The following is a 24484-nucleotide window of genomic DNA, read 5'->3' on the forward strand; positions in this document are numbered from 1 at the left end:
TCCTCACTCTACCCTGAGCAGCCCTATTTGCAGAGCCTTGGGCTAAGCACTGGAAGGAGGGCAGGAAAGGGGTTATATAGACCCTTGGGGGAAAAAACGAGGTATAAATTAGAACAAGGCAAAATTCTCAGGAGGTTCAGAGTAAAGCAGCTGAGGTTAATTGATGTGGCTTCTTAGGAAAGAATTATTAAACATGGGTTGGAATGAGAGGGGGGCTCAATTGGCAGAGTGGGGTGGAGGGATTTCCCACTAGGCAAGAATATAGCCTTAATAATAATCTCCGTGGTTTCCTGCAGCATTTGCCCCTATTCCCTTTGGGGGAATCTATCTGCCCTTGGAGGTTCCAGCCAGCCAGTGTCACCGCTCCCCTCTGGTGCTCGCCTATGATCAGGCCCACTTTTCTGCACTTGTGTCCATGGAACAGAAGGAGAATGCCAAGGAACAAGGTGCGGAATGCAATGTCTGTGTCTCTGGTGTCTTTTGATCCGCTTTATTTTCACTTCGAAAAACTGAAATGAGAGAGAATGTAGGAGGAAAGAATTAAGCGACATGCAAGCTCAGACAGTGCATGTTGATACTGTTTTACTAAGCTATAAGATATACAGAGGTTTTAAAATTAAAAAAAGAAAAAAGGTTTGGAGAAAAACACAGCCTGTATTCCCTGCTCTGGAGTAAAGAGCTAATACAGTAAGGTCATAGTACCTTCCAAATGATGCTTTGCTATATTTGTCTTGATAATGACTTTGAATTCCCTGAATCTCCGTTAACTGGCAAGAACATCATAGGTGCTAGATGACTGGTGGGAAGTCATGGAGATTAGTGGCCTAAATTGTGTGCTGGGTTACAAGGGAAAACCTGCCTGTTAAGTTTTTAAATGCTAAGGTAATTCACATGTTACGAACTGAGAAGTGACTGCAGTTAGAGACCTTTGGTATGGTTCAGCCTCCTTTTCACTGAAGTCGGTCTGTGTTCAGTTGCCTTCCTCTCTCCTCAAAGAGACTCCTTGATCATGTTTCTTTCCTTCCCAGCTGTGATCCCACTTACAGATTCAGAGCATAAGCTGCTGCCCTTGCACTTTGCTGTGGACCCTGGAAAGGGCTGGGAGTGGGGCAAAGATGACAATGACAATGTCCGATTGGCCAGGTGAGGCAAGCCTAGCCTTTCTATCTGCTTTGTAGCTGCGATCTCTTCCACATATGATGTCCGATGTCCGTCTCCCGGGGACTTTTCCTCAGCTCAGAGGCAAAGACAGTCGCATCCTAGTTCCAGTGTCTTTGGGAAGATGGAGAGGAGGGAGACAGATTGGGCACCAGGACTCTTGCAGCTGCCTTTTCTCCCTGTGAAAGACAAGGGAATCCTGGGATCTCCTTACAGTATGAGGAGTGTTCTTGCAGAATCCCCAAAACAGTGATCAGAAAATCAAGATAATCAAATCACACTTCTTCTCCCAGCCCAAATGAGAAGGGTTTTAAATAGCTGACCAAAACAGTTTGGTCTGGGCTTTTGCCTTTCTGGAACTTAAACAGCAAGAAAAATATGTTCTCCGCCCCCCTGCCACCTCCCAGAAGTTGGCTTCCTCCTGCCTCCAAACTTCCCATAAGAGCTTATGAATGTAAAAGCTCCTCCCTTACCTCTTAGCCAGTGCCGCCTTCTTCGGGCTCCTAAAACTGAACCCAACTGAGACGGTTTGATTTAAAAACCCAGCGTTTATGGCTTTTTAAATAGTTCTCACCTAATTATGAAAAGCTCCTTCTGAGTAATACTTACAGCAACAACAATAATAGTGGCTGCCGTTTAGAAGTATTTCCTAGTTTCCAGACACTGTGCTGGGCCCTTTTCAAATACTATTTTAATCTTCACAGCAACCTTGCAGGATAGATATTATTATCTATACCCATTATCAACCCCTCCCTGAGTTTCAGGGAGGTTGAAGTGACTTGCTCAAGGTCATAAAGCTTAGTAACTGGTGGAGCCCTAATTCAAACTCAACCCTGTCTGAGTTCCCAGCCATGTAGCCCTCTCCCACCCTACCTCCCAAATGGATCACACTGCTCTGCTTTTTAAAGGTCACAGTATTTTGAAATTCTTTTTTTCTCCTTTTCACAGTGTAATCCTGTCCCTAGAGGTCAAATTGCATCTGCTGCATGGCTACATGAATGTGAAGTGGATCCCAGTGTCCTCGGATGCACAGGTGAGGACTTCTCCCACCCCACCTTGCATGTCCTCATTTTCATGTCAGGGAGAACAAGGAAATCTGGTGGTGGTTCCTTCTGAGTCTCTTCTGAGTAGTGGCTTATGATTCAAGGTTAGGAATACCTAGAAAATATCAGATAAATTCCAAACGACACTTTTTCTTGCCTTTCTACGTGTTAGTGCCCTTTGTTTTATATATCTTCTCACCGGCCAGGCTCTTCTTTCTGATACTAAAACACATTCTTCAAGAAAAGTTTTCTGAACTTTTTGGTGAACTTGAGATTGTTATTACTTTGTTCCAAGCCCTCTGTACATAGACCTCTGTGTTGGGCACCAGAGGAGACAGAATAGCTTAAAGGGCTCCTGATACAGTAGGTTCTGAGGATGTCATTATTATCCATAGAACAGGAACACAGGAGCAAGGGCCAACTGATGGACTCCAGTGCTGAATGTCTAGAACTTGAGGGGATGCAGAATGGTTAAGGCTTGGGGTGGTTATTCAAGCCTTCCTTGAGATTAATTTTGAGCAGAATTTGGCATAGAGAAATTTATAATAAAGGCCATTCTAGTGTCTATAGAATATTCTCCCTCCTCACCCAGAGGCCATATATTTGTATAGTTGCTCATTGTTCTAGAAGAGCAAAATCCAGGCTTCATTTTGGTATCCCCTTATTACAGAAGGGCATCAAATTGCAGGGGGTGAGATAAAAGTTAGATATTAGATACCTCTTTCCCTGGTTCATGGGAGAGCTGATGAGCTGGGGAAGGACAGTGCCCTCCTGGGTGACCCTTCCCCTGTCATGACAGCAACCCTTCTCTGGAACTAGGCAGTCACTCCAAGGAAGGAGTTCATAGGGGTGTTACCACCCCTCTTCCACATGGCTAATTCCTATAGCAACAGCTGCAGGGAGCCCCGTGAGCCAGATGGATGGGCTGGAGGTTCCTGGGGGCTTCCCTCAACCCAAACCAATGGGATAACTGTCAGTCACATTCTTTTTTTTTTTTTAATTAAAAAAAATTGTTTTTATTGAAGTATAGTTGATTTACAATGTGGTGCCAATCTCTGCTGTACAGCAGAGTGACTCAGTTATCCACATATACAAATTCTTTTTTAATACTCTTTTCCATTATGGTTTATCACAGGATATTGAATATAGTTCTCTGTGCTATACAGTAGGACCTTGTTGTTTATCCATCCTATATCTGTCAACCACTTTCTTGTCTCTTCCAGGCTCCCCTGGCCCAGCCTGAGTCCCCGACAGCCTCAGCTGGAGATGAGCCCCGGTCCACTCCTGAGTCTGGGGAATCAGACAAGGAGTCAGTTGGCAGCAGTTCTGCCAGCAATGAGGGCAGCAAGCGGAAAGAGAAGTCAAAACGAGACCGGGAAAAGGACAAGAAAAGAGCAGATTCTGTGGCTAACAAACTGGGCAGCTTTGGCAAAACCTTGGGCAGCAAGCTCAAGAAGAACATGGGAGGCCTGATGCACAGCAAGGGTTCTAAGCCTGGAGGGATGGGAACAGGGTCGGGGGTAAGCAGTGGCACTGAGACACTGGAGAAGAAGAAGAAAAACTCACTGAAGAGTTGGAAGGGTGGCAAAGAGGAGGCAGCTGGGGATGGGCCTGTAACTGAGAAGCCCACATCTGAGTCTGTTGGTAATGGAGGGAGCAAGTATAGCCAGGAGGTGATGCAAAGCCTGAGCATTTTGAGAATTGCAATGCAAGGGGAGGGGAAGTTTATTTTTGTTGGAACCCTGAAGATGGGTCACCGTCACCAATATCAGGAGGAGATGATCCAACGCTACCTTTCTGATGCTGAGGAGAGATTCCTGGCAGAGCAGAAGCAGAAGGAGGCAGAGAGGAAGATCATGAATGGAGGGGTAGGGAGTGGGCCTCCTCCAGCCAAAAAGCCAGAGCCAGATGGCGGGGAGGAGCTGCTGACTGCCCCTCCAGCAGAGTCCAAGGCGGTGGCATTGTCTACTGGCTACCCTGGTGGCTTTACTATCCCTCGACCTTCTGGGGGTGGAGTCCACTGCCAGGAGCCCCGGAGGCAGATGGCAGGGGGGCCATGTGGGGGGGGCCTGCCACCATATGCCACCTTCCCCAGACAGTGCCCTCCTGGGCGACCCTACCCCCATCAGGACAGCATCCCTTCTCTGGAGCCAGGCAGTCACTCCAAGGATGGAGTTCACAGGGGTGCATTGTTACCACCCCACTTCCGCGTGGCTGATTCCTATAGCAACGGCTACAGAGAGCCCCCTGAGCCAGATGGATGGGCTGGAGGTCCCCGGGGGCTTCCCCCAACCCAGACCAAATGCAAACAACCGAACTGCAGCTTCTATGGACACCCTGAGACAAACAACTTCTGCTCCTGCTGTTACAGGGAAGAACTGAGGAGAAGGGAACGTGAACCGGGTGGGGAGCTGCTGGTGCACAGGTTCTGAATGGGGAAACCCTGGAGGGCAAGGGGGCTAAACAAAGAAAGTTAAGCTCAACTAATTGGCTCATGAGACCCAGCCTCCATGTTGATGGGGCAAATGCAGTAATGTTTGTGTGAACCTGGCCAGAAACTTTTAAGTGTGTATGCTCTGGAGAGCTGCCAGGCTGGCAAGAGCAGGTCAGGGCTGGATGGTGCCTCAAGGGCTCTACTGGTCCTTTGCCCATCTTGACTTAATGGTACTGAGGAGGTACAAGCGGGGAAAGATGGTAATTCTGTGTCATAATCCCTTGGGTCCATCCCAGGACCTAAGGGAAAGTGTAAGGGAAGATTTGATGTGAGGGGGTGGGGAGGTGGGCAGAAGTCTGGGGGAGGAACTGGCAAAGGAGGTTCTCAGTCAATAAAAGAAAAAAACAGACCAAAGTTCTTTTAGGTTGGAAAAAAGCACATGGTGGTGGAGTTGGGAGTGTGGAGGGAAACTGGGAAATTAGTCAAATTTTCTATTGAGTTGAATTAAGGTAGAAATTTAGTGTTGGATAAATTTTTCCTCTTGAAGGATCTGGAAAGACAAGGCAGTAACATGTGCTTATGGATGCTTATTAGGAGGGGGCTGGCTTAAATCAGTTTAGTGAGATGGGAAAGGGAGAAACTTAAAAGGGGAATCTTCTTCCTCTTGAGTTTGATTTCCTTCTAAACAGCTATCTGTCATCCCTTCTAGTTCGGGAGGAGATTGCCAATTGCCCCCTATCTTTTTCTCATCCTTTTTGAGGGCTGAGCTAAGAAGGTTGTGATTTTTTTTTTAAGACTTTAATTTTATTAAAAAACAACAACAACAACAAAAGTTCCCTCTGGGGAAGGCAAGAGAATGATGAGAAGAGCAGCTGTGTGTGTTGAATTTTCTCCAGGTGAATTGGTACAGAGGTGATCTTTTTTTAACTACTAGCAATAACCACATATTGGGGTTTGAGTGCGCCTTGGGAGGGGGGTGGGAGGAGGACAGACTTTTGGCCAGACTGTTTCAAACAAAACCAAAAACCTAAATAGAGCACTACCATCCTCTGCTGCTGTGTTTCTGTAGAAAGCAACTTATTTTTTGGAATTTTTTTTTTTTTAAAGAAAAGAAACAAAAAGACCCCAGCAAGCAAAAACATTTTAAAAAATATTTTTTTTTCCTCCTATTTAAGTGATTCTTTCTCCTTCCTCTCTACTTTTGGAGAATGAACTTAACGTCCCGGCTTCTTTTGTTAAGCCATAGCTGACCTTAATCTGTGGTTAGTTTATTAAAATAATAAAAATACTTTGTAAGAAGAGATATTTTTGATAATAGGACTGATGTTGAAACTTGGGGTAGGGGCTAGGGGCAATTTATAAAAAGGTAGAGAAATATATTTTAGTGAACTATAACCACAGATCACAGATTACTCCCAATGAGCTGATCTGTTTTTGGGTTTCCCCCTTTCCCCCTGCCGCCCCCCCCCCCCCCGCCATCCTTTTCCCCAGAGGATGGGAGTGGGTCTGTGGACACAGTAGCGGGGAGCTCCTTTGCATTTTGCACAAAGCACAAGTCTGGCCAGCCTATGCTCTGGCCAGCACCATTTCTAAGAGCTTTAAACTGGAGGACCTATCCTGGGCCAATTTTCCCTTTTCTTTAAATTTTTTTTTCTGGGGGGAAAAAAACTCAACTATGCAATTGTATACACTCCTGGGTGCATATGAGGAAGGGGAATAAGTGTACTTAAGTGTCCAGAGTGTTAATTGGGGCTATTTTTCTGTATTTGGATTTCTCTTTTGAGGTATGTACTCATAAACCATCCTGTGGAATGTAATCCCCACATTTGATCCAAGGCAGACATGGGCTGGGTGTGTGTGTTAGGGGGACTCGTGTTTGCCCTGTGTTGCTTCTGCCCAATCAGGAAAGTTGTCATCCCATCTCCCCCTTGGTAACAAAGCCAGCCAAGACTGTCCTATACATTGGAACTGCTCACAATTTAGAAAGTTTCCTTTCTCCTCAACAAACTTGAAAAGTCACTTATTTTCTAAATCTGATTGTTGATTTAATAATTTCCATGGCTGTTAATTCTTAGACTTTTATTTGAAAACAAACCTGGTGTTAAGGAAGCAATGAGATGAGGTCAAAGGAGATAGGTTCCAAAGGAGGGTGGAGGGTATGTATATATTTCTGGGCAGGACTGGGACTAGTGTGAGACAAGCACGCCCCTCAGGTTCAAAACTTAAGGAGATACCAAAAACTTAGTAATCAAGATAAATACTGTTTTAATGCAGTATTTTTAAAAATTAATGCAAAAAATCCATGACAAGCAAAATATCAGAATCTTAAAAAAGACAGAATCCAACAGGACTGGGGTTAGAGTGAGAGTAGGAACACTGAATTGAGCAAGTACGGGTTGAATCCTGTCTTTATTTAAAATTTTGATACTTTAGTCATTGTGGATTTTTTTACATTAGTTTTGATTTTCAAAATATACTGTGTTAAAATAGTATCTTGGTTACTGGGTTTTGGGGCACCCCTTAAATTTTGTGCCCAAAGTGAGTGCCTTGCTCACCTTACCCTGTTTCCAGGGTTAGAACAGCACTGGTGAGACCACCACCTTATAAACTTCATCCCCTAACATGCACCCAAACAACAGGTGGCTCAAACCCACGCCAAGAATTTGCATAGCTCACCTAGCTTTCCCATAGGCATCCATCTATATCATAGGATTTTGGCCTGGACCAATAGAAATGGAAACAGACCAGGGACTTTCCCAGAGAATAAAACCAGGAAAGTTGATTCTCCACTGGACTGCTGTGTTTGGATTTGACCTGTTATTAGATTCTAGTTAATACTTTTGTTTTTAAAAACTGAGGACAAATGAACAAAAACGGAAACCTTGTGTCATGTTTGCTTTTGTTCTGATTTATAAATGAATCAATCCCAATTGCTTTTGACTTCTTTTCAAATAAAAAAGGTGGAAATTCTGGTGGGTGGCCTAGGGGTGAATATGGTAAAATAGAGCTTTATTTAGACCCTCTAGCTTTTTCATTAAGAAATACATTTCTTTTTTTAATTTGGGAAGGTAACTATTTATTGACACATTAAAAAAAAAAAACACCCTCTCTATTCTAAAGATGAGGGACCCTGAGTCAATGGATGTTTTTCCATAGGGATGAGTAAAGTTTGTTTTGCTTCATCCTTTGAGAGGGCTGTGGAATGGGAGGGTGGTGAAAAAATAATGCCTGCAAAATGAAGACAGACTCTAGTTGGTTTATGGTATTTGGGGAGGATGAGGGGGTGGAAGAGGCAAGCTCATGCAATTACTGTGTTGGGGAAAAGGGAGGAGAAGAGTACATGATGTGCACTCAAAATGAGCCAAACTCCTTAGTTAAGGAGGGTGTGGGTGAAGGGGGGAGGCAGACCCCTCAACACTGGATGAGGGATGATAATCTCTCAGGCTTAAATAAGTGCACCTAGTTCCTTTAATCCAGGCACTGGGGTACCTACTGAGGTTTTTATTGGAGAGGGAAGATTTTTCAGGGCTCTTATTTTTCCCCTTTTGATTTAAGACAGTGCTACCCCTCCACCCTACGTTCTCCATCTCAGCCCTGATGGAGCAAGTATACTATAGGAGAGGCCTCCAAATTCCTCCCTTAATCTATGCTGGTTTTATTGAGAGTTATAAGATTTAACCAAACGTTTTCCCCTCACACTGGATTCTAAAACAAAAGTAAAAGATTATATTAAAAGTTTGTTGTTTTTTTTTTTTAAGATTCAGTCTCTATGGAGTGCGGATGGTGTTTAACTCAGTGCTGTACAGGGCCTGGAGGGAAGTTCCTTCCCTCTCCTGTTGGCTGTTTCTTCTCAAGTGAAACTAAAGCTCACAGACCAACACAACAGAAATTAGCAATGACTTTTTGTTGTATATTTGAGAATGATACTGAGCTGGAAAGAATGGAGCTGAATGAATTCTGAGAACCTAGCTTTTGCTATTCTTACTACTTTCTAAACAGCCACATGTCCAAGGTTCCAGTCACATTTTATCTTTCCCAATAAAGGAGGTTCAAAGATAATTGTCCCCAGTTACTTGGACACCTCTGGACTCTGTGTTCTCTTCTTTCTCTAAGGAGTCAGTGCCCCAGACACACAACCACAGGTGAGAAGACAGAATCAGAAGCCCCTTCTCGGCCTGGAATCACCTGCACCCCAGATTTTTCTAATTTCCTTTTCCCTCCAGGCCCTTCAACAACAGATTCAGTGACTCATGTAGGCAGTCTGTCTCTTTCACTTTGTAGATACCTGGTCTGCAAATTACAGGCTGTTTTGCCTCCTGAACTTAAGTTGACTAGCAAAATATGACATCCCCCATGGAGACTTTCTCCATGCCACCTCCCTTCACTGGCCACTTGGGTAAGGGGCAGTAGAAAAGAGAAAGGGAAGCTGGCTGACAGTGGCGCAGAGAGGAGTGGGGGTGGGGAGGACCTTGGCCTCTTTTCTGTGCTTATAACTGGATCTGTGACTCATCTTGTGAGTCACACAGCTCCACCTCCTTCCTCTAGCTGCCCCTCCCAGCAGCCTTCACTCCTGGCACAAACCTGCAACCAGACCAGGATTCTGAAAATGGAAAAATCTGATACAGCCCCTTGCCTCTTCACCCTTCCTTTCATCCACTAAACCTCTACTGGGTGTGTGTAGAATGGACAGAGGGGATCCTCCTGTTAACCCTCAGCTGCTGCCCCCTTTGCATTCCTGGTGAGGTGCTGATCCAAGTCACCCATCTTTTTTCTGCCTGTGACCTTCCACCATTCCCCTGATGTTTTTTCTCTGTATTCCTCTGCTGCTCCTACACCTCAAGTATTAAAGAATAGAATGAGGCTCTTGAATGAAGGGTGGTGGGGAGAAGGAAAGTGGATAATGGATTTTTAAACTGTGGTACACAGCTCTTCCTATTGCCACAGACCTTGGGAAATATTTTCTTCCCCCCAAGAGATTGAGGCTGATGGAATGCAGGTGGGGGTGGCGGGGCTTGGTAGCTTTTAAGACTTCTAGAATCAGGCTTCTGGGCTACCTTCCTAGCAGGTGTATGCCTCTCTGTTCCAGACTGACTCCCTGCCTCAGAATATCTTCACTATTTCCACAGTTGCAGCCAAGACAGGGAACTTTTAAAGCTGAGGCCGGAAGGGTGTGTGTGCTGGTGGGGGGAAGAGAGAGTTGTCACTAGAAAACTGGGGCCCCTACCTAAGAATTGCTGCCTCTGTACAAACTCAAAATCAATAAAACAGCAGCTCGTGAATTCATTACTTTGTATTTTATTTTCTGTCTTTTTCATACCTAAAGTTAGAGTTTTGCGTTCCTACCCCCAGTCACCGTTGCCTACAGTTCCTTTACTTCCCTCCTAGTGCCCTCCCCACCCATCTTTGCTTCTTGGGTTGCAAGGGGGAGGGTGGGGGGATGGGACTGTTGCACTTAACAGAGGTTTCCAACCCTCAGCCTTCAAAGTCCTTAACATGAATCATTAACTTGGAGATCTGATGTCTGGGCTGGAGGGAGGGCTCCTGTACCTGGAATGGGCCCTAGTTTCCAGCTGGTTGTGTGTGTGTGTGTGTGTGTGTGTCTGTGTGTGTGTGTGTGTGTGTGTGTGTTGGATTAAGTGGATCTTTTCCTTGAGCCTCCCACCCCCACCACCAGAACTTGCATGTAAACATACCTGTACCTGTGTCTGTATCCTGCAGATGTTTCAATTTCTCTCCCTACTTTTCCACTGGACCCTTCACATGAGATATGTTTCATGCTCTCTGGAGAAGGATACACAAAAACACTTTAACTCACCCCCCTCCCTAATTCCCTCCCCAGGCAAAAATACCCTGAGGGCCAATTTCCATTAATAAATTTCTTCTCAACCACTTCTGTTAGGTCTGTAAGGGGAGGCAGCAAGGAAGTCTGCACTACTTTAACATTCCCCCCACCCCCACCCCCTTTAAGAAGACAAAAAAACAAAAACAGCTTCCCAGGGAAGCCATCAGTGAGAGTCCAGGGAAGTGGCCCAATGATTCCAGTTTAATACTTGGCACTACTGCTCCCCTCAAACAGTCTCCAATGCTCATGAACAGGAAGACAATAGGATCTGGGTTTGGGGTAAAGCGGGGAATCTGGGTATTTTCTCACTCCCCCATTTTTTCCTCACCTTTCTTAGGCTCCTCCACTTCCTCTCCACTTTTCCAAAATTGTGTGTATTCTCCTTTAAGGGGCTGGGCATCTCTCCCGCCCTCTCCAGAGTCGACTGAAGTTTCCGAGGAGCCTTCTCTAGCTGGGCTGGACACACCTTTCAAAAGACCCCAAAGCGTGCTCCTTGCACCTTAAATGCTCCTTTCCCTTGAATCTTCCTCCTGCCCCTCTCCCTGACTTCCCTCCTCCCATCTACAAGATTCAGCCTCTCCCCAAGGGGCTTGAGCATCCTCGAGGTTTCCCACCCTTGACCGCTCCATCCCCGGATGGAGCCAGAGAAATGTGGTGGGGGGGCCGGGGCCAGAGTTTCAACGTCACCCCCCAGAAGGAGGAGCCAGAGATGGGGGTAAGGAGAGGAAACGGGCTTGCGCGAGGGGGGCATTGGCAAGAGGGTGTGAATGGGGATGGTGTGGAGAAAGAGGGAAGAAAAGGATCTAGAGGAGGAGGAGGGTGTGTCTCATATCAACCTCAGTTGATGGAGCTTGGTCTTTTTTGCAGTTTCAAGTTCATTGTCTCATTATCCATTAACCAGCTCCTCCCTTAACTATCTGCCAAACCCCCCCCCCCGGCCCCGTGCTGAGCTCCCCACAGCCACTGATCTCAGTTTATCCTGAGTGTCTGAGTGTAGGCCTCCAGAGGTGGTTGCTGAAGTAACCCCAGACCCCAGGATTGGAGAGGCCTAGGGATTAACCCTACACCCTTCGCAGCTCTCTGGACCAAAGTCTGTCCAGGGGAGTGGGATGCCAGAGCCCAGGAGTCATCAGCTTGGCAGCTGCCTGGCCTCTGGATGCCTCCCAGGTAATAATGCCCTTCCAATACTTCTGATCTCCAAAGACTCCTCCAAATTTCATGCTCCTCAGACCTTGTTTCAAACCTCACCAAAGGTACCTCTGTACTCCTCTCCTGGCTCAAAGTGCTTCTGCCTGAGGTTTGCTCTCTTCTCTGTCCAGGGCTGGCTGGGAGCTTGGACCTTGATGGTCTCTCTGTTTTCTTGACCCTGTTACTCCTCTTCTCATTTACTTATTCAATAAATATTTGGGTGCCTACTATGTCCCAGGCACTTTCTAGGCTCTAGAGTAAAAGAATATAAATTCTCTCCTCCTAAGCTTTCATTCTAGTGGGGTTAGGGGAGGATCTTAATCTTTCCTCTTTAGATCCTCCTGTCTGAGAGGAGTGGGTGTATACAAGTGTGGGCAGTACTGGGAACAGTCATAACCTGGCTTCCCTTCTTGCCCTGCAGGGGAGCAGATCCTAGCATGGGCCCCAGGGGTGAGGAAAGGGTTGGAACCTGAACTGCCTGGAACCCTGATCTGCAGCAACCTGAGGGTCACCTTCCAGCCCTGTGGATGGCAGCGGAGTGAGGTGAGAAGGTTAGGGCAGCACAAAGGACAACTAGTGGGAAGTGGGTAGGGGAGTCTAGAAAATGTAGACAAACATTACAGGAAGTGAGAAAGTGAGAGTTATGCTTAAGGGCTGTCTTCTGAGAGTATCAGGGATTGTCCATGGGGACCATCTCTAGGGAGGTTAGGGCTGCCAAGGTAGGAGAAAGAATGAGACTTCAGATGTCTTTAGCATCAGTTCATGTGCTTCCTCTAGGAGACTCCCCTGAGCAGTGAGTATGATTTTTCCCTGGCCAACATTGGGCGATTAGAGGCTGGTAAGTGTGGGAGCTTGGTGAAGGGGCTCACTGGGAGTATCGGAACCCCTCATCCTTCCTTTATTTTCAGAGGACAGCCTGAGTGGATGGAGTGGGATGGGCTGGAAGAGTTCCTCCTAGAGGGACCCTGATCCATGGCTGTACCGCTCTCTAGCTCTTTTTTTTTTTTTTTAACATCTTTATTGGAGTATAATTGCTTTACAATGGTGTGTTAGTTTCTGCTTTATAACAAAGTGAATCAGTTATACATATACATATGTTCCCATATCTCTTCCCTCTTGCCTCTCCCTCCCTCCCACACTCCCTATCCCACCCTCTAGGTGGTCACAAACCACCGAGCTGATCTCCCTGTGCTATGCGGCTGCTTCCCACTAGCTATCTATTTTATGTTTGGTAGTGTATATATGTCCATGCCACTCTCACTTTGTCACAGCTTACCCTTCCCCCTCCCCATATCCTCAAGTCCATTCTCTAGTAGGTCTGTGTCTTTATTCCCATCTTACCCCTAGGTTCCTTTTTTTTTTTTCTCTTAGATTCCATATATATATATGTGTTAGCATTCGGTATTTTTTTCTCTTTCTGACTTACTTCACTCCACTCTCTCTTGACTTCAGTGAATGGCCTGTCCCGAGTCCAGCTCCTCCGTCCAGGGTCCCTGCTTAAATTTATCCCTGAGGAGATTCTGATTCATGGCCAAGACTTCCGGCTACTCAGAGTTGGTTTTGAGGCTGGAGGACTAGAGCCACAGGCCTTTCAGGTAAGCGGCCTCCAGCCCAAGGACCCCTCTTCCCCTTAGAACCTTGGCATCCTTTCCCTGGAAATTCCCAATAGTCCCCTGTCTCCCAAGATCCCTCTCATCATTCTCTCTGCTTCTCTTCTCAAGGAGTGACTAAAATGATAGTATAATGAGAGTAAAGGCCTGAATTCTAGCCCAGCTCTGCCAATTATCAGGAGTGTAACTGCGGACAAGTTTCTTCCTTTGAAAAACAGGGAGGGTTGCATAAGATTATCCCCAAGATTCCTCCCAGAATTACCATTCTGTCATTCTCTGGTCCTAAATGTGTTCCCCTGACTCCAGTCCCCATGACCTGTGGAAGCTCCCTTCGTTAGGGATTGTCTTCGCTTTTCTTCTCTATTGGCAGCAAAGACAGTGGAGCAACACATGAGCCCTATTTCCTTCTTTTCACTTCAGTCTGAGACAAAGGATGGGATGTCCTTTCTTCTACAGGTGACCATGGCCATTGTCCAAGCCAGAGCTCAGAACAGTCAAGCCCAACAGTATGCAGGGATAACCCTGAGCAAGGCTGGTGAGTGTGGGGGCTTTAGGATAAGGAAAGGGTAGAGAGTCTGAAAAAGTAGAAGCTGGCTGAAGGCAAAAGAGCTGAGCTGGCTCTGGTTCCTCTTCCTCCTCCTCTGTGCCTCCCTCCTGCCCTAGGCCAGAGTTCTGGTTCCAGAAAACCACCTATTCCCCTCTTGGAGACATCAGAAGACTGGGAGATTGAGCGAAAAAAGCAGGGGGCCAGGGGCTGGAGGGTCAGCACTGTCAACGAGAGGTTCGACGTAGCCACCAGGTGATCCCCCAGTCCACCCAACCCCTGCTGCTCCCTCAATCTTCCCACACTTCTCTGATCCTCTAAAACTAGGACTTCCCACAAACTCCAGCCTCCTAGGACATCCGCAAAGCTATCCCCTTTAATTCCTAGATCTCTAAACTTGAGATCCCTTGGAATGATCCCCTCCTAAGCAGCTTCCTTGTAATAACAGGTTCGCATTATAATGAGGTCACTGAGCCAAGCTGTGACATAACTCTCAATTTCACAGCCTCCCCCGTTACTTCTGGGTCCCTAACCGAACTCTGGACAGTGAGGTCAGGAGAGCATTTGGCCACTTCCATCAGAGCCGTGGACCGGTCAGTGTGAGGGTGAGGGTAACGGTTGGGAATTAGAGGGTCATGGGAGGTTACGGGTCATTGTGGAGGGAGGGGATCCCTGTGAGGTCAGTGTGGGGGCAAGGGTAGGGTGGGGCTAGGAGTTTCTCCTTCAATGATCCTTCTCTCATCCACATGAAGCGCCTGTCCTGGCATCACCCTGGGGGTAGTGATCTTCTCCGCTGTGGTGGCTTCTATACAGCCAGTGACCCCAACAAGGATGATATCAGGTGAGGGGAGGTTTGATGAGAAGAATCAAGCGTTAGATATTCAGGGCAGACAGCTTCCCTTACGTTCTGACTCTCTCCCCTCCAGAGTAGTGGAGTCGATGCTCCAGGCTGGGCATTCAGACGTTGTCCTGGTAGACACTATGGATGAGCTCCCCAGTCTTGCAGACGTCCAACTTGCCCACCTGAGGCTGAGGGCCCTCTGCCTGCCTGGTGAGATAAACTATGACCCCTTACCCCATCTCTAGGTCTGCTGACCCTAACCTGGTTTACCCTTTTGCCTGCTGTGGATGAGTACCCCTTCAACCCACTGATCCTTAGTTTTCTACTCAACTCCCATCTCCCACAGACTCACTGATTTCCTGTCTTTTTGACCCCGAGATATTCTTTTTTTTTAAACAGCTTCATTGAGATATAATTTATGTACCATAAAATTCACCCTTCACCCAACTTAAGTGTACAATTCAATGCATTTCATTGTATATACAATGTTGTACAACCATCGCCACAACTTAATTGTAGAAACCTCATAGCCATTTATAGTTACTTCTCATTCCTAACCCCAGACCCAACCACTACCCAACTTATTATTGACCCTTCTTAATTCTGGATCCTGAACTCCCAGTTCTCCTGATCTCTTTGCCCTTCTGACTCCTCTACTCTCTCTCAGATTCATCTGTGGCTGAGGATAAATGGCTCTCAGCTCTGGATGGAACACGATGGTTGGACTACGTCAGGTACTCCCTCTGACTCCTAAATGGTCTTCCATTAACTCTTCTCCTTGGTTCCCCAAGAAGACTGTTATTTGTTTCTCCTTAGAAGGAGAGGGGGAAGGAATTGGGAGTCTGTCTCTGTTGTATCCCCTGACCCATCATTCCCTTCCTCCAGGCTTGTTATTCTCCCCTTCTCTTCCTCACCCACTCCTCTAGGTCTTGTCTTCGAAAGGCTAGTGACATCTCAGTCTTAGTGACATCCAGGGTTCGCTCTGTAGTACTTCAAGGTGAGTTTCTTGGGCCAACCCACTCCATTCCTTGCCTTTTCTCTTTACTCACCTGACTGGATTCTGCTCAGGGAGGGAGACCTATAAAGCTTCCTTGTCCCCTCCCAGTGCTAGCATCCTCTCGTTTTGCTAGGAACTACCCATCAGCTCTAACTCATCCTTCAGTGCTACTTCTGCCTCCCCACTAAGCTTGTGGTCCCTAACAGAGGGGTTCTCAGCCCTCTGTTCCTGTCCTTCCATCAGAGGATGGGGATTGGGGTTGGGGTGGGAAGGAAAATGTGGAAGCTGGTTGGACATTTATGATTCTGCTTCCTACATGTGAAGCTGGGTATTTCTATCTCGGTGGAGTGTATGAAGTGAATCACTCAAAGTCTTTGTTTTCTCTTCACTTTTATGTGCCCTCTCAATCCTACCTACCCCAAACTTTCCCCCTCTGTGCTGCTCACTTCCTCTTGCCATATTTCTTTTTCTCACTCTCTTCTGCCCTAGTTTCTTGGCCTTCCTTCTTTGTCCCTTATCCCTCTTTATCACCCAGAGCGCGGTGATCGTGATTTCAATGGCCTCCTCTCTTCACTCGTCCAGCTGCTTTCAGCCCCTGAAGCCCGGACACTGCTTGGCTTCCAATCACTAGTGCAGCGAGAGTGGGTGGCAGCTGGACATCCTTTCCTGACCCGACTTGGGGGAACTGGGGCCAGTGAAGAGGTGAGAATGTTTGGGGAGGGTACTGGGAGAGTATTATTAAGAAGTACGGGGATGAGAAAATTAAATAGTAAAATCCATCGGAGGCGAATTAGGTCCAAAGGGTTCTGAGGTTGGGCTAAGCTTGAAGGGAGACCCAGATGAGTGAGGGACCACAACCCCCTACCTCAACTGAGATTTCCACTCCCTGACCTCCTTAGTGTCCTCTGTTCCTGTGCCCCTCATCCCCTGTTATTTTGTCATCCTCCCCATTTAGGTCCCCATAACCCCTTCCAACCTCTTAATTTCCCTCTTCTCAGGCCCCAGTGTTTCTCCTCTTCCTTGATTGCGTCTGGCAGCTCCTCCAGCAGTCTCCAGCTGAGTTTGAATTTTCTGAGTTCTTCCTTCTTGCTCTTCATGACAGCGTCAGGGTTCCTGACACCCTTACATTCTTGAGAGACACTCCCTGGGAGCGTGGAAAGCAGAGTGGACAGGTCAGTGAGTTCCATTTTTGACTTGTCTTTTTTTCCCCCCATTAAGAAGAACTCTCTGGGAGTTCCCTGGTGGGCTACTGGTTAGGATTTTGGGCTTTCACTCCCGTGGCCCAGGTTCAATCCCTGGCTGGGGAACTGAGATCCCGCAAGCTGTGCAGTGCGCCCCCCAAAAAAAACCCCAGAAAACCCCACTACTCTCTGAAGTTTAGTCTTGATTATGAAAAGTGAGGTCTGTGGATGGGAAAGGGGGAGGTTGATGCTCACTTTCAGGACGGGACTTTCACCCTATATCTGATTCTTAAGAGATGAGAATTTCATGATTTCTCTCTAGACTTGGGAGAAGGATTATATATTTTTGTTTGTTTAACCATCCTTTTCTTGTTTCCTCTATCCAGTTCAACACCTATACACAAGTCTATACTGCAGGGTACTCCCAGCCCCCAGCTGGGAACTCTGTTAACCCACAGCTATCTGTCTGGGACTGGGACTTACGCTACAGCAAGGAACAGATACTACAGTTCCATAATCTTGGCTATGACCCAGAACACTGCCCAGATTCATGGCTCCCTAGACAGCAGGTGAGGTGTCTAAAGTTCCTAAATTCTTCTGACTCTCTCACAGGCTCATCCCACTAGGTGAGAAGTGAAAAGACAGTGTCTGAGGTCCTCACTCCTCTTCTGTTAGCTGGCATTTATAGTACCTGACTGTCCCCAGGAAGACAGAAATCCTAAAGTTAACATAAAGCATCTTTTTTGTCCTCCTCATCCTTATTAGTCTTCCTGTCTCATGCAAACATTTTTATGTTTCCCTAAAATCAACTTGAATCAGTCCTGAGGCCTAGTCTGAAGGCTAATAAGGAGAGCAGATAAAGAGTTCTAGGGCAGAGGCTGGTAGTTTGATCACACGTGCAGTGTTGAGTGAGTGGCAGCTGGACATTCCTTCCTGACCCAGTTTGGGGAAACTGGGGTCATCAGTTTTCTAGGTTGTCAGTTGATTTCCCTTTCCTCCTTAGCCAAGCTTCATGGTTCCTGGGCCCCCCAGTTCCGTGTGGCTCTTCTCTAGAGGGGCCCTGACCCCCTTGAATCAGCTCTGTCCTTGGCGGGACAGTCCCTCCCTGCTGGCAGTCTCTTCTCGTTGGCTCCCTCGACCTGCTATCTCCTCTGAAAGCCTGGCTGATCAGGAGTGGGGGCTCCCCTCACATTGGGGAGCTTGCCCTTTACCCCCAGGGCTGCTGCTGCCTGGATATCTGGGACCCCAAATCAGGCTCTGGAGACGCTGCTACCTGAGGGGAAGGCCTGAGGTCCAGGTGAGAAGGAAAAACAGGGACTGGGAGTGGGAGAAGGGGCCTGACTGCTGAACCAGAAGTTCTAGGAGAAACCAGATATTTCCAGGAGCTGGAAAGGGAAAGGGCTGGGGGTCTGGGAAATGAGGTACCATTCTTGTTGGTATCAAAGTGGATAGGTCTGGGAGTGTGGGGAAACTGCTTGCGACTAATATCAAGTGGAAACTAGGGCATAGTTGGAGGGGGAAAGAGAATTAAGGATGCCAGGAGCAGAGAGCTGCAGCTAAAATAATATTCCTCTCTGCCTCTCTTCACCCCCTCCCCAGATGGGACTCTCAGCTCCCACGATCTCTGGCCTTCAGGCTGAGCTAGCCCATCTTCAGGAGTTATTAAGGAAATGGACACCAAGAATATCTCCTGAGGATCACTCCAAGAAAAGAAATCCAAATACCATTATGTCCCAGTCCCGTTGAAATTGCTGGCTTTCTCATGGGCAGGGCAGCGGGTGGTCTGGGGTGAGGGAGAGTTTTGTCTAATCCTTCAATTTTCTTACCTGGTCTTGCTGCCTCAGCTTTCATACGCCAGCCCTTAAACAAGCTCACTGACTTGAGTTTCCATTGCAGATGGGTGGTGCTGACCTTATCCAACTCTTACTCTGCCCTGTTTGGTTTAAATAGTTTCTTGTGATTTGAAGAATTAAGAAACGAAAACAAACAAAAACAATCCAGAATATGATCGCATCCTTTTTTCAGGGCAATGCCATCCCTTTTGGATGGAAATTTTGGATACTGAGCTGGTAAATTGTGAGATCAGAGATACCATTTATCAGTGTCAACAAGATGGCCTACAGACCTCCTTCTCACCTCCTCTTGCTGTTCCTGTAATTCCGATTTCTACTTCTTCCTTTACAGTTTTCCATGGGTATGGGAGACACCCTGTCTCTTCCAATTGTATATTTTTGTCGTGACATTTCTATTTAAGGAGTTCATTAAAGCACAATATTTATACACGCTGCTGGCATTGTTTCTTGTGTCTGAATAAAGGAATCTAGGTAAGAGAGCGGTGGGGGGTGGGGTGGGCGAAGGGGGTGTGACCCAAGAGAGGAAGGTACCGACCATATTATATTGCTAAGGAAATAAGGGGATGGGTCAGGGGAGGCTCTGAAGAATTCACAGGCAATTTGGGTTCTCTCTTCCGTGCAGATGGGTCAAAAGACACCCAGACGTTGCTGGGCGTCAGGGTGCGCTCTGGACGTTGAGACAGAGGACTCTGGGCTTCTGTGTCAACCATCCTTCAGCTTTGCTATCACTCCACCTCTGAGCCTCACGTTCCCCTCACTCTCTATGCAATAACGCCTAGGCGAGCTCAGACCTTCCGCAATCCCCTGGCTGAGGAAAAACGAAATACCTCAAGCCCAGGCCGGGGCTGTGAGGCCGTATCTGTCCAAAGGCTGCGGGTCGGGGCGGACAGCTGCCTCCACGCCTTGCGTTGGGGGGTTCCTCAGCACACTCTTCTCTGGGAAACGAAAGAAGGCTACAAAATACATGAAAAGTGAAGTTTTGTTCTCTCAGCTTTTGAATTGACATTTTCGGGAGCAGTGTGACCCTTTAACGTCTAGCACTGCCTTAGGAGGGTCTGGGCGTTTCCGTTCGTCTGCCCCGCCCTGACAACTCCCAGACGCACTTCAAACGCCGTCACCTCCGCCGCTTCAAGTATCAGCGGCTCCTAAGATGGCCGCGGCCGCTTCCGGCTCCTCCCCTGCCTAGGGCCCGCCCACCGCCTCACGTCAGCTTTCGCCCCGGAAGTGGAAGTTGTGACTGAGGTCAGGGGGCGGGATCGTTGTCTGGAGACGGCGGGAGTTGTTTCGCCATGGCGGCCGGGCCGATCTCCGAGCGGAACCAGGGTGACTGGAGGGGACAAGCCCGGAATGAACTCAGGGAGTTTGGGGGGCCCCGATTAGGGCTAGCAGTGTTTCCTCCGGGGCGGGAGATTGGGCCGTTCCGAAGGGTGCCAGACCTACCCCGATGCCTGCTGGGGACGGGATGGACGGGTGCAGGCTGAGGCCTGTAGGTGTGATGCTATGTCCAATCCCCTGCTGCCTTCCCACTCAAAAAAAAAAAAAAAAAAGAAAAAGAAAAGTTACGAAGTGAATTTGCTCTAGAACTCTAAGTTAGACTTAAGAAGTTTATCTGTTTTCTGGAAAGGAGGAGGTGTAAGGGCTTAAGCTAACGTCTTTTTTTTTTCTCTCTCTCTTTCCCTCTTTGCTCCTATACCCTGTCTCAACCCCCAAATCCCCCGCCTGGGTTCCATCTTCATGTTCCCGTTACCTCCCTATCTCCTCTCATCTCTGCCCTAACCTCCTAATCCTGTCCTCCAGATGCCACTGTGTATGTGGGGGGCCTCGATGAGAAGGTTAGCGAACCACTGCTGTGGGAGCTATTTCTCCAGGCAGGGCCAGTAGTCAACACCCACATGCCAAAGGATAGAGTCACTGGTCAGCACCAAGGTGAGTACATGGCAAGAATTGCAGTTATGTTTTGAGGGGACAGGCTGCTCCAGGAGGCCCCCAGCAGTATTCATAGCTGTCTTGGAATGAGCAAACTAAGGATTTTTTTCTCTTAAGCCTAACTCACAGTTTGTTTCTGGAACCATTCTCAGTTGAAGTGAGATTATTATTTCTTGTTCTTTGTGCTTCAGAAGGCAAATGAGTTATACCTCATTTGGAATCACTTGTTAACCTCTTCTTTCCACTCCCCCAGGCTATGGCTTTGTGGAATTCTTGAGTGAGGAAGATGCTGACTATGCCATTAAGATCATGAACATGATCAAACTCTATGGGAAACCAATACGGGTGAACAAGGCATCAGCTCACAACAAAAACCTGGATGTGGGGGCCAACATTTTCATTGGGAACCTGGACCCAGAGATCGATGAGAAGTTGCTTTATGATACTTTTAGCGCCTTTGGGGTCATCTTACAAACCCCCAAGATTATGCGGGACCCTGACACAGGCAACTCCAAAGGTTATGCCTTTATTAATTTTGCTTCATTTGATGCTTCGGATGCAGCGATTGAGGCCATGAATGGGCAGTACCTCTGTAACCGCCCAATCACCGTGTCCTATGCTTTCAAGAAGGACTCCAAAGGTGAACGCCATGGCTCAGCCGCTGAACGACTTCTGGCAGCACAGAACCCACTCTCCCAGGCTGACCGCCCTCATCAACTGTTTGCAGATGCACCCCCTCCACCCTCTGCTCCGAATCCTGTGGTATCATCACTGGGGTCTGGGCTTCCTCCACCAGGTAAAGCTTTTGATAAAAAATATGTTTGGGGGCTTCCCTGTTGGTGCAGTGGTTGAGAGTCCGCCTGCCGATGCAGGGGACATGGGTTGGTGCCCTGGTCCGGGAAGATCCCACATGCCGCGGAGCGGCTAGGCCCGTGAGCCATGGCCGCTGAGCCTGTGTGTCCGGAGTCTGTGGCCTGTGCTCTGCAACGGGAGAGGCCACAACAGTGAGAGGCCTGTGTACCACAAAAAACAAAAACAAACAAACAAAAAAAACTTGTTTGTCTTGGGTTGGGGGGCTGGCAGGTAAGGAGAAGGAAAAAGAACCTGGAAAGGGAAGAACATTGAGTCAGTAAGTGATAAGAAAGGGACTGAGGGGTGATTGTGGAGGGATGATTGTGGAGGGAAGCAAGTTGTTGAGTTTCTCCAGAAGGTGTTGTTTGAGTCATCTAGCATTGCTTCTGACTTTAGAGAGCTGGGAGGAGGAGGAAAGAGCTCATCCTTCTTGGAGAGGCCAGATTGGAACAGGCTCTCTAAAGGCACTCTCTTCTCACTGTCATTAACTCTTTTTACATTTTCTCTATAGGCATGCCTCCTCCTGGCTCCTTCCCACCACCAGTACCGCCTCCTGGAGCCCTTCCACCTGGGATACCCCCAGCCATGCCCCCACCACCTATGCCTCCTGGAGCTGGAGGACATGGCCCCCCATCAGCAGGAACCCCAGGGGCTGGACATCCTGGACATGGACACTCACATCCTCACCCATTCCCACCGGGTGGGATGCCCCATCCAGGTGGGTGTTCTTTGCTGGGAAGGAGAGGAATGTTGGTAGAGGAGCTCTATCACCACTTATGCTGCTGCTCTTTGTCCTTCAGCAATAATAAATAGTCCCAGAGTTCTCCTTTCTTTCAGACATTCTTTTGTAAAAGTAAATACAAGATACTTTACTCTGTTTACTTTAACAACTACCACCCTGTCTTCATTTCTTATTTCAGTTTTACCAAAGAGTATAACTATACTTGCTATTTTTTGTTTCCTTAACTTTTACTTCCATTCTCTCCTCTGAATTCCACCCAAAAGCAGTGACCTAATTGCCAGGTCTAGGGGACACTTCTGCTCCTTATCTGGTTTGACCTTTGCTATACTTGAAACTGGCCATGTCCTCCTGTTTGAAAATCTTGTCTCTTTTGATTTTTCTGGATTCTCCATCTATCTCTCTGAATCCTTAATCTCATCCACCTTAATGGGTTCCTTTTTCTCTGCTTGTACCTAGGTTTTTGTGTTTGGCTCTCTTTTCTGCATAGTTCCATTATTTGTACACTGATGCCTCCTAGATCTGTATCTCTGTTCCATGGTTATTAACATTCCATACCCTTAATCTTGGTGTTTAATGGACAGCTCCATTCTTCTGCCATTCCCCTTCAAACCTATTCTTTCTCTAGTTTTCTTTGTTTTCAGGTGCTTGATTCAGAAATCTAGGAGTTATGTTTGACTATTCCCTGTCACCCCACTCTTAATACCAAGTCTTATTTATATCTGGCATCGACCTCCACTAGGCCAGTGCCCTAGTTCAGGCTGTCATATCCTCATTATTTCACACCTAATTTATTGTAGTAATATCCTGACACTTTGACTCTAATTATGTCTACCTTTCATCGACTTCCACAGAGTAATTTTTCTAAAATACAGATGTTCACACACCCTTGCTCAAAATTCTTGTGTTGCTCCCTTTTATCTACAGAGTGAAACCCAAACTCACTGCCGTAGCATTCTAGGCTTTTCACCATCTGGCTCCTTCCCCTTACTCCTATGACTGCACGCTGCTCCTGATGACTGAGTTACTGGATTTCCTTTCACATACTATGCTGTTGATCATCCACGTGCTTTGCACATGCTAATCTTTTCTGCCTGGAATATTCTGTTCCCATTCTGCTGTCCACCTGAAAAATTCCTTTTCATCCTTTAGAATTAGATCTTCGCTCAGACAGCATCTCTGTTACCTTCCCAAATCCTACTCCGTAGAATAATCACGCCATTTGTTATGTACTGTTGCAGCACTATTACAGTGCCTAAATCATGGAAGGAGCAAGTGAGCTGCAGGGGGCAGGGAGTTGATTGGGTAGTTGGTTGGTTTGTTCTCTTGGAATGGAGTCAAGGATAAGGGCACTTTTTACCAGCCTTATTTTCCATGCTCTTCTTCCTGATGTCACTTGCTTCTCCATTTTCTTCTCTTCCTGTCTCGTTTTCTTTGCCCTCTTGTCTAACTTCCTTTTGTCTCCTTTCTCTTTGTGTCTGTTTTGTTCTCATAGGGATGTCTCAGATGCAGCTGGCCCACCATGGCCCTCATGGCTTAGGACACCCCCATGCTGGGCCCCCTGGCTCTGGGGGGCAGCCACCACCCCGACCACCACCTGGAATGCCTCATCCTGGACCTCCTCCAATGGGCATGCCCCCCCGAGGGCCTCCGTTCGGCTCTCCCATGGGTGAGTAGGCTGTAGCCACCTCCCTCATCCTCACGTGGCATTCTTGCAGCTTCTTTTGTCACACCTCTTATCCACTGCACTTCCTTACTTTTCTTTCTTAGATTTCTTTTCACTGTCTCCCTGTCTGTCCTCTCTCTGCATTGTCCCAGTGTGAACTGTCTCCTGTTTCTTGTTTGTACTAAGTTTTCCTTTTCTTCCTGCAGGTCACCCAGGTCCTATGCCTCCGCATGGCATGCGTGGACCTCCTCCACTGATGCCCCCTCATGGATACACTGGCCCTCCACGACCTCCACCCTATGGCTACCAGCGGGGGCCCCTCCCTCCACCCAGACCCACTCCCCGGCCTCCAGTTCCCCCTCGAGGCCCACTTCGAGGCCCTCTCCCTCAGTGATTTCTCGTTGCCTTTCCTCTTGTTATAGCCTCCCAATATCTGTTCACTTCCTTGGACCAATCAGAGTTGCTGTAGCTCCCAGGGACTAAGGCGCTAATCCCTCTCAGGCCTCCTTTTGTAAGTGTAATTTTTTTCACAGGAGGTTTTATTTTTTTCTGTGTCAGTCCTAAGTGTTTTGCAAATGCACAGAGAAAATAAAACTAAACTCCTTGTTTA

At 47.5% G+C, this 24484-nt stretch overlaps 3 protein-coding genes and 1 long non-coding RNA gene across 8 annotated transcripts in view; 3 read left to right on the top strand and 1 right to left on the bottom strand.

Moving 5' to 3' along the window:
* OTUD7B (OTU deubiquitinase 7B) overlaps nucleotides 1-9918 on the top strand; it is a 56230-nt gene extending 46312 nt beyond the window's left edge. For all 4 annotated transcript variants that reach the window (XM_030846377.2, XM_030846375.2, XM_060300002.1 and 1 more), the window contains 4 exons: nucleotides 297-446; nucleotides 1029-1143; nucleotides 2107-2191; nucleotides 3425-9918. In XM_030846377.2, coding sequence (XP_030702237.1) covers nucleotides 297-446; nucleotides 1029-1143; nucleotides 2107-2191; nucleotides 3425-4633 — 1559 coding nt within the window. In that variant the 3' untranslated portion in view covers nucleotides 4634-9918. The remainder of the gene's footprint in view (nucleotides 1-296; nucleotides 447-1028; nucleotides 1144-2106; nucleotides 2192-3424) is intronic.
* Nucleotides 273-11106, bottom strand: LOC115846976 (uncharacterized). The gene is made up of 3 exons (XR_004037129.2): nucleotides 10806-11106; nucleotides 10329-10416; nucleotides 273-1337 (listed from the first exon to the last, which is right to left on the bottom strand). It is a non-coding gene; the product is annotated as an uncharacterized lncRNA (long non-coding RNA).
* MTMR11 (myotubularin related protein 11) lies at nucleotides 10867-19115 on the top strand. 2 transcript variants are annotated; one of them, XM_030846378.2, is made up of 17 exons: nucleotides 10867-11192; nucleotides 11554-11644; nucleotides 12087-12208; nucleotides 12443-12503; nucleotides 13118-13260; nucleotides 13732-13810; nucleotides 13939-14074; nucleotides 14325-14412; nucleotides 14572-14660; nucleotides 14746-14870; nucleotides 15328-15394; nucleotides 15587-15657; nucleotides 16193-16359; nucleotides 16656-16829; nucleotides 17225-17407; nucleotides 17842-18135; nucleotides 18438-19115. In XM_030846378.2, the coding sequence occupies exons 1-17, from the start codon at nucleotides 11127-11129 to the stop codon at nucleotides 18582-18584; spliced, it is 2103 nt and encodes a 700-aa protein (XP_030702238.1). In that variant the 5' UTR covers nucleotides 10867-11126; the 3' UTR covers nucleotides 18585-19115. The 2 variants fall into 2 exon arrangements, with proteins under 2 accessions (XP_030702238.1, XP_060155996.1); XM_060300013.1 differs by lacking the exon at nucleotides 10867-11192 and having other exon boundaries at nucleotides 11456-11644.
* Nucleotides 19116-19918: 803 nt separating this feature from the next.
* On the top strand, nucleotides 19919-24484 carry SF3B4 (splicing factor 3b subunit 4). The gene is made up of 6 exons (XM_030846382.3): nucleotides 19919-20014; nucleotides 20489-20617; nucleotides 20871-21413; nucleotides 21981-22187; nucleotides 23704-23877; nucleotides 24081-24484. Exons 1-6 carry the CDS (start codon nucleotides 19981-19983, stop codon nucleotides 24266-24268), a joined length of 1275 nt encoding a protein of 424 aa, XP_030702242.1. The 5' UTR covers nucleotides 19919-19980; the 3' UTR covers nucleotides 24269-24484.

The sequence above is a fragment of the Globicephala melas genome, chromosome 1 (assembly GCF_963455315.2).
Source record: "Globicephala melas chromosome 1, mGloMel1.2, whole genome shotgun sequence".
In the NCBI taxonomy this organism is placed as follows: Eukaryota; Metazoa; Chordata; class Mammalia; order Artiodactyla; family Delphinidae; genus Globicephala; species Globicephala melas.

Bases quoted from the DNA above. Each gene is read 5' to 3' on its own strand.
- MTMR11 (XM_030846378.2), top strand. From the start codon at position 11,127: ATGTGGTGGGGGGGCCGGGGCCAGAGTTTCAACGTCACCCCCCAGAAG. The intron at 11,645-12,086 runs GTAATAATGCCC...CTTGCCCTGCAG, and splicing joins GGCCTCTGGATGCCTCCCAG to GGGAGCAGATCCTAGCATGG. The intron at 12,504-13,117 runs GTAAGTGTGGGA...TCTTGACTTCAG, and splicing joins CATTGGGCGATTAGAGGCTG to TGAATGGCCTGTCCCGAGTC.
- SF3B4 (XM_030846382.3), top strand. From the start codon at position 19,981: ATGGCGGCCGGGCCGATCTCCGAGCGGAACCAGG. The intron at 20,618-20,870 runs GTGAGTACATGG...CCACTCCCCCAG, and splicing joins AGTCACTGGTCAGCACCAAG to GCTATGGCTTTGTGGAATTC. The intron at 23,878-24,080 runs GTGAGTAGGCTG...TTCTTCCTGCAG, and splicing joins TCCGTTCGGCTCTCCCATGG to GTCACCCAGGTCCTATGCCT.